The sequence below is a fragment of the Lipotes vexillifer genome, unplaced genomic scaffold, assembly GCF_000442215.2.
Source record: "Lipotes vexillifer unplaced genomic scaffold, Lipotes_vexillifer_v1.1 scaffold729, whole genome shotgun sequence".
Lineage (NCBI taxonomy): Eukaryota > Metazoa > Chordata > Mammalia > Artiodactyla > Lipotidae > Lipotes > Lipotes vexillifer.
Window position 1 is genome coordinate 235,439 of NW_006780914.1, and position 8,369 is coordinate 243,807.

The 8,369-nt window shown below is 33.9% G+C and overlaps 1 protein-coding gene across 1 annotated transcript in view; it reads right to left on the minus strand.

The window, feature by feature from the left end:
* LIPI (lipase I) overlaps positions 1-8,369 on the minus strand; it is a 57,591-nt gene that overhangs the window by 41,859 nt on the left and 7,363 nt on the right. Inside the window, exons 2-4 of the mRNA XM_007454291.1 lie at positions 5,965-6,350; positions 3,637-3,745; positions 1,688-1,789 (exon numbers count right to left, since the gene is read on the minus strand). Of these exons, the coding sequence (XP_007454353.1) occupies positions 1,688-1,789; positions 3,637-3,745; positions 5,965-6,350 (597 nt within the window). The remainder of the gene's footprint in view (positions 1-1,687; positions 1,790-3,636; positions 3,746-5,964; positions 6,351-8,369) is intronic.

Consider the following 8,369-nt stretch of genomic DNA (forward strand, 5'->3'; position numbering starts at 1 on the left):
GGAATGTTTGTTCAAATTACCTAATCAACAATTATGAAAGGCAACATAGCTTCCTTAACATATACAACTGAAAAAGGACAAGAATTACTGGCAAGTAGAAAATGCACTCATAGGTTAGTATTTAAGGAAAGGGCAGTATCTCATTCAGAGATTCCTTGAGACAGGTGAATATGCAGTATCAAAAATCTGTGTTCCTCATTTGTGATAGTCATAAAAAGATCAGTTAAAGGTGCCAACTATGTGGCATCTAGTGGCAAGTTCGATTTGATAAGCTGAGTCATCAAACAATACTAAGAATATAAGACAATCCAAACAGTTTATTAGGAAAAGTCAAAAATGCAAACAAAAGCAATAAAAAGTATGAAGAGCTAATTCAAAAGGCCATAAGCAGAATTGAAGTTGGAGTTTCAAAAAGAAGAGTTCAAAATTGCAGAGTAATTGGCACTAGGTGTGCTGTGTGTGGGAATGTTAAGCTGATGATATACAGGGCTAGAGAAAGAAAACATGAAAGGTTGAGGGTATCAGAACTATGAGACTTTAGGCATTGACTCTCTGTATGATGTAGATGAACTTAGATTCCAAATAAAAAGCATAATTGTTCTGATTATAGGCTCAGCCCATTGGCATATAGACATAGAATTTGAAAAATTGTCATCTATGGCATTAATGGTATTTATATATCTCACAAAATCATTGGTATGGATCACCACAGGGTAAATTCAGAATAATATGGGAGAAAATAAATTACCTGGACGAAAGAGAAAATAAACCTGAGGAAACAGGGAGTTGGGAGCAGTCTTTGGGTCACTTCCTCCTGTCTCTGCCTTAGCACTATATCCTCCCCATGCACCCCAACCAAACACATGTAAATTTCCAGTTAATTTGAGCAGCATACTGGTGAAGTGCAGATTTTGGAATCAGAAGATTCTATTTCAAATTCTGACTCTGCCTCCTACTGGCCTTGTCACCTTGACCTGAGCCTCTTCTCCATTTGTAAAAGGGGGATGATAACGTTTACTTACTCATGGGGACTTAGGAGAATTCCATAAGTAATTCACATAAAGAACTTGAAGTGCCTCGTATATAGGAAGTACTCAATAAATATTAGTACCATCAGTTTCAATTCAGGAAGGGGATCTGGGCCATCTAAAATATTACCTGAAAGTGTCTGTCCAATGCACTCTGGCCAAAACGATCAATAGTCGGTTAGACATTTTGAGGAAAATAATTAAAAATCTTTAGGGAGAAGTACTCTCTCTGTGCCTGAAGATCTGTGCTCAGTTTGAGCTGACATACAACAAAGTGATAAAATGATAAGAGAGAATGGTAATCTAAATGCATCAGGAACAGCAGGAACAGTAAGCATGAGGGAAGTTGTAATCAAATCAATAAAATTGTTAATAGCATGAAAAGAATGAAGTATATATTTTTTATCAAATTTCAGTTTTCTTAGGATGACATGACAGTTCTTCAAACCTGAAGGAGGAAAGCTGAAGGCAAAGAGTTCCATTGGACACCACAGGTTATCACTAACTCCAAGAAATGTTGCTTGTGGGAAATATAATCACTATATAATTAGTCTTATCACTTCATCCACTACTCTCTCTTATTAAGTTTTCCTCTTCCCCAGTGTCTACATCTCCTTTTCTATTTTCAAATAATTAAGCAATAAATCCTACATTGTTACCATTGGTATCAGTGTGTATGACATCCACAATATGTGCATCAGTGTAATCTAATTTGCCATTTGATGGTTTTCCAGAGAATTGTGGTCCAGCAGGGTCAAGACCTGAAATTCAAGAAAGAAGCTATTAATCTATTAATCAAGTCATACTACAGAGTTCAGTAGATCATATACTTGCATTATTATTACATTATAAACATAATGAGCCTATACAGTTTTAGCTTAAACCTGTCCAAAACCAAATCTAACAATAAATGAAATTAGATGAATAGCAAGTATCTTCTTTATTTGAATAATCTTTTTTCCAGTCTTCGGAGTTCATCAATGATGTAGTGTTAAGCCACACTACAGATGCCTAGACAAAATACTGTGGGGGTTTTTTAGCATTTTTACTTAAGAAGTAATTAGGAATACACTGAGAGTAAATCTCTATGTAATAGAAAGTAACTACTACTACTGCTGAGGAGGGGAAATAATAAATACTATCCTGGTCCTGTCTTGAGCCTCATTCTGCACCAGCTCATCCTGGATCTCTCTATAGGTCTAAAATGTTAAGTGCAATTTGAGCTTGGAATAAAACATATTTATTATTAGCTTATCATTCATTTCTCACAAAAGTTTCCTGCATACACATAAGAAAAATATATTAAAAGTTTCATAAAATCTAGATATGATTTCTGGTGTACTTGAAATTCTAAATAAAAATTTAAAGCTCATGACCTACTGCAGTGTGTCAAAAAAGGTGGGGAGGACATGAAATGCAATGCCTTGAGAACATCTATGCAACAGGGCAACAATCATCTTAAAAAGTAAAATATAATATTGCTTTATCTCAGTACCTTCTGTTATCCCTAGTTTATTTGGCTCACATGACAGAACAAGGCAGAAACTTCTCTCTTCCTATAAATTGTTCTGATGTAGAACCACTGCATTTGCTGGCTTTTTAAACCCTGATGATTGCTTGGCATGTGGAACCATTCAAACTAGACTAATATGTGAATCAACACACCTTAAAATAAAGTAGGATTACCAGCAGATCAAACTGAGCTAGTATGGTGGTTGAAAGAGAATGGAATTTGGATGCTAGAGACCTTTGTATAAATCCTGGCTTAGCTGTTACTAACTTTTTGACGCCCCTGCATTCATTCAGTTAACCTCAACTTTCACATCCATATAATGAGAATCAAGTTAAAACTGATCAAAGTAAGTAAGGTATAGTTAAGGTTTGTAAAGATCCTAAATATCTAAACAAGTTATTCACCTCTACCCTCCCCCTTTGTTAACTTAAGACTCTAGTATTAACATCTGAAATTATTATAAATCATCTATGGGAATAGATCTCAATAATTCTAAAAAGCTAAATTAACTGGGGAAGGATAGATTTTAAATCACCACCATTCCTAAAGGGAAGCCTGAACGTCCATGTCAGCATTATTTTGTTACTAAGCTTTGTGGATGCAGTAACCTTGTTAAGGAAATACAAGGAGAGCTGGGGTCCAGAATCCCTCAGGCATGGATATATCAACTCCTGATTCTCCCTTCTAGTGTTCAAGTAAAATTGTTAAAAGAATTAAAATACATTAAAGTTTCTAAAATTTCAGTACATGGTAATAGGTTATCTTCTTAGTTAATACATGAAAAATGTTTTACATTTAATGGGCCAAACTTTCCTTAGGATTGATACAATAATGTGTCCTTAAAATTCATATGGGACTGCAGAAATTAATCATTGTCCTCCCATTTCTATATGGGTAATTTAAGTTTGGTGAAGAAATAAGTAAGACTTAAGAGTCTAACCAAACAAAGACCAGCATCTGAATATAATATAGAAAAAAAAAGTTTGTGCATCATTTCCTTTCCTTAAATATTGCCCCTGTTAAATGTTAAATAAAGTAATAACTTCTAATGCTTAAAAGTATACTAAAATATTAATTTTATCAAAAATATTTTACCTGTTATTCTTCCAACTTGACCATGAAATATCTTTCCAACAAATCCACTAATATGAGCCCCTAAGCTCACACCTATGAAATGAAAATTATCAAGAGATGCTCCATGCCTCTGCAATTCAAAATACAATGTTACAATTTTCACTTCAGAAAATCACAAATGATGCCTGTTGCATCAATATTCTAAAATTCATTATTTTTTCTGGTTTAATCTATTTCTGGGAGACAGGGAATGGGATTTTATAATTTCAAATAACTATATCTTCGTTCAACTTTTTCCATAAAATATCTGATTTTTCTGTACACAGTTTTAATACCATTAAGTTTTTATTTAAAAATTTAGAAAACGTTGTCATTTTTATCTAGAATAGCATATGCAAAACAATACACTTAATTAATAAAGCATTTTGTAATAATAATAACAAAACTAACTTTGTGCTAGCTACCTTGGTATGTGTTTTTTAAATCTCATATGTAATATTCACAATAGTCCTATGAGTTACATATCTTTATCCTATTGCCTAAAACTTTCCCCAGCATCTATTAAATGCTGAATAAATACCGTTTGATAATGAGTTGCCCAAAGTCTCATATACTTATTACTATAAGGGAAAAAGACTTGAAATCCAGGTCTGTTCAACTCCAAAATATAAACTAATCTACCTCCCTTTTTTATCTGTAGATTGTGTCAAAAACTTTAGGAAGACCGAACCGTGTGAAAAATCATCCTTACTTTGGAGATGATAAAATGAGACTCAGAGATTTTAAGTGATTTTCCCCAACACAGCTGGAGAGTAATGGAGTCTGATCTTCCAAGCCCAAGTTTTGAACACCTTCTAGAGTCTCAGCCCAGGGGAGGGGGATGGGGGCATTAGGAGCTTAAATGAGGAAGAATTTCTTCTACCACACTCTCAGGAAGCAGGTCATGGTCCATTCTACACAGTGACACATCCAATGGCTTACAGAAAGATGTGGAACATTTACTCTAATGAGAAACTAGATTCAGGTTTTCCAGGCACAGAATGACAATTTTCTTCAAATTTCTCAGACCAATGCCTGGAACCTCCAGGGAGTATCACTCTCAACTTCAGTGCTACTGAACTGTTCATCCCTTCTCCTTAATACGGAGACTTTGCAAGCAAAAGCACTGTTAGAAATCTAATACTACAATTTTCCTAAATTTCTCTATTTAACATTCACATGGTGCACACTTCGAGGTACATATTTATTAATTAGAGAAAAGACCACTGCTAAAAGGAAAAATCAACTATGCAATTTATAGACTATCAGTAAGAACAGGTGAATCAATTACTTCTTGTGTCTCCAGAGGCACAGTTTGGTTTTGTCCAAATTTGAGGATGTAAAAATAATAATGATAGCTGATTTTATTCAATGGTTATTATATGCCAAGTTCTGGTTAAGAATTAATTTCATTTAATACTTAAATAAAATATTATTAGAAAGTTTCGTTATCCCAAATGTATAGACAAGGAAATGAGGCAGAATAGTTAAGCAATTGCTCCAACTCACACAGATGATATGGATTTAGTGGTCTTTGAACCCCTCCAGTCTGACTCCTAACCACTATGTGCAACTGCTTCTTGGATCTATGATGCTTGGTCGATTTCAGCAGAGCCTTGGAAGTTCAGCACAACACAACTCAAAGGCGATTTCAAGCTCAAGAATGTCCCCAAATCATATATCACCTTTCTTTCTCTCGAGTGCCATCACTACCACCTCCCTCTAGAACAGATGTGGATCTTCATATGTATTGACTTAGCAGTCAAAGATCAATCAAACTATAGATGACCTAGAACTGGCCTGAATTTATTTGACTCATCCCAACCCTGGACCTAAATGCTGGATAAACCTAAATGGAACTGAGACCTGCCTCCACAGTTGGCAAAAGTATGCTACTTTTCAAGCTGTTTTCCCCTCACTTTTACCAATGCACACTTGATTAATTTGAAACATTTTAGACGTACCTTAGAAAATATATCTAAAAAATCTAATGATTGTATAGTTTATCCCCTCTGTGCACACAGAATCACTACATTATCCTGAAGTATAGGTAGAGTTAAAAAAACAAAAATCTTAAAAGATTTTAAGATAAAACACAATAATTGAGTCTTCAAGATAATTTTTAAAAACTAAGGTCATGTCTAGGTATAGAATTATCCTTACACAGAGAAAAGATGGCTGCATATATTAGCATATCAATGCAGTAATTCTAAATGCTACAGGAAAATGGTATTTCATTATCACTTTACAGTATTACATAACTTACTGTATATTGTATAACATATATAACACACAAAATTCCAGACTTACCAAAAGATTCTGAATGTACATACTCAGACTCACAGCAACTTTTCTGGCATTTTTAACTGCTCTACTGTAAAGAAAAGTTGTAGCACCTCGGTTCCAGTCTACTACAATTATATTTATATCATCTTGGTCCAACAAAATTCTCACAAAGTTCTGAAGCCATGGTGGGGTGGAGCCCGTTGGTCTGTATCCATGAATAAGCCAGACTGTTTTCTTTCTTGTGTTGAAATTAACATTAAGTGAGTTATCCTGCTCAAACAGTGACTCAGCACAGCTCGGGTTGTTCCTTGTATACAATATCAAAAATATCTCCATTTGGGGATTAAACAGATCTCTGAAGGAATCCTTTAAACTTAGGTGAGAGAATTTAAGGCATGGTCCTTTACCCTCTGAAATAAAAAAAAAGAAGTCAGTCAAGCTGAGTATTGGGATAGTATTTGATTCGATTCCTGTTGCTGTTGCAAAGAAAAAAATTGAACTTGGAGGGTGGGGAGGTTTTTACTTTATTAGCGTTTTAACATAATTTTCTGAGCAACTACAATGTTTTAAGTAATTCGCTGATTACTTAAATAGACTTTTTGAACTAGATGTATTCAAAATTTACAATGAAATATAGAAATAAATGTGGTTGGCTAAAAATTAAGAATTTTTATCTGTACAAAATAGCAACCGTGTGATTAAAATCATTAATATTGTTAATAAGGAAATTGTTATACACACCAATAAAAGTCCATAAATTGACTATGAACTTTAACAGAAATTTTACAGGGACTTCCCTGGTGGCGCACTGGTTAAGAATCCACCCACCAATGCAGGGGACACAGGTTCGAGCCCCTGGTCTGGGAAGATCCCACATGCCAAGGAGCAGCTAAGCCTGTGCGCCACAACTACTGAGCCTGTGCTCTAGAGCCCTCGAGCCACAAGTACTGAAGCTCACGTGCGTAGAGCCCGTGCTCCACAGCAAGAGAAGGCATTGCAATGAGAAAGGCATGCACCACAACGTAGAGTAGCCCCTGCTTGCCGCAACTAGAGAAAGCCCATGCACAGCAATGAAGACCCATCGCAGCCAAAAATCTTAAAAAAGTAAAAAATAAATTTACAGAAGAATATTTAGGTATGGATAATAACCATTAGAAGAAATATATTTTACCTGACTAGTAATCAAATAAACACAAATCAAAACAAAAAATATATCATTTTCTTCCTATCAAATTAAACAAAATGAAAAAATCCTTTAAATACATAATACTTACAAGGGTAAATTTGTAACAAATATTCATATACATGGATGCTGAGAGCATAAGTTGACACATCCTTTTGAAATTTTATATGTGTCTAAGTGTATACTACACAGACATAATCTTAAAAATATTTACTCTTCCTGATTTTCTTCCTAGGATTTACATTAATGAAATAAATAATTTGTATTAAATATAAAGACATTAAATCAACCATCCTCCAATACGAAAAAATACCTCTAAAAAATATAAAGACATTAATCAGAGGGTTATGCGTAATCACACAAAAATTTAAAATGCCTTAATTATCATCATATAGAATTTCATCAATGTGTGCATCCTATTTGTCTAATCAACCGACATACCTACATATCTATCCATCCATCCATCCTAGAAAGAAGTAGAGCAGAAAATGAAATAACTAAGCCAAACCAACAGCAATAGTCATTACTAGGCAGTGAAACATGGCTGCTTTTAATTTTCTTTTCATAGTTTTTAAGAATTGTATTTTTTTTCCAAAATAAGCCTATAATCTCAAAAAAAATTTTAATGAGAACATATGCTCGTACTGCTTCTGGAAATTTAACTTGGTAAGAAGATTTGGGAAAACAATTTGTCAATATATATCAAAAATGCACAAAAATATTAGTAATGTTTATGCCAGTAATTACACTTCTAAGAATTTATCCCAAGAAAATAGTCTGAACACATGTAAAAAATGAGTATACATTATTTTAATACTGGAGAAATAGAAGTGATTTAAATGCCCAGAAATAATGATGTGTTTAAGCCACTACATATATAGGTATTTGATACATTTAAATGTTTGTTTTAACATATATAAATATATATTTAAAACTACACATATATATTTTATATGTAGATATATTTGGTAAATCCATAATAATATGCACTAGTTGCCATCAATCTAGTTTGGAAATTATATATGTGACATTGTCACAATTATTTAGAAGAAAATAAAGGACGAAGACAGTGAAGAAGAAGCAAGACCTGCATTCAATTCTCAGATTAACAGCTGAGAGATACTTGGACAAGTGAAAAACTTTGATACTTCGTTTGTTCTAAATACAAAGGAATGAGGAAGTGGAGAGGAGAAATAAACCTCAGTGCAATATCAGTGCTTACTACACAGTACAAATTGTGTAGGGA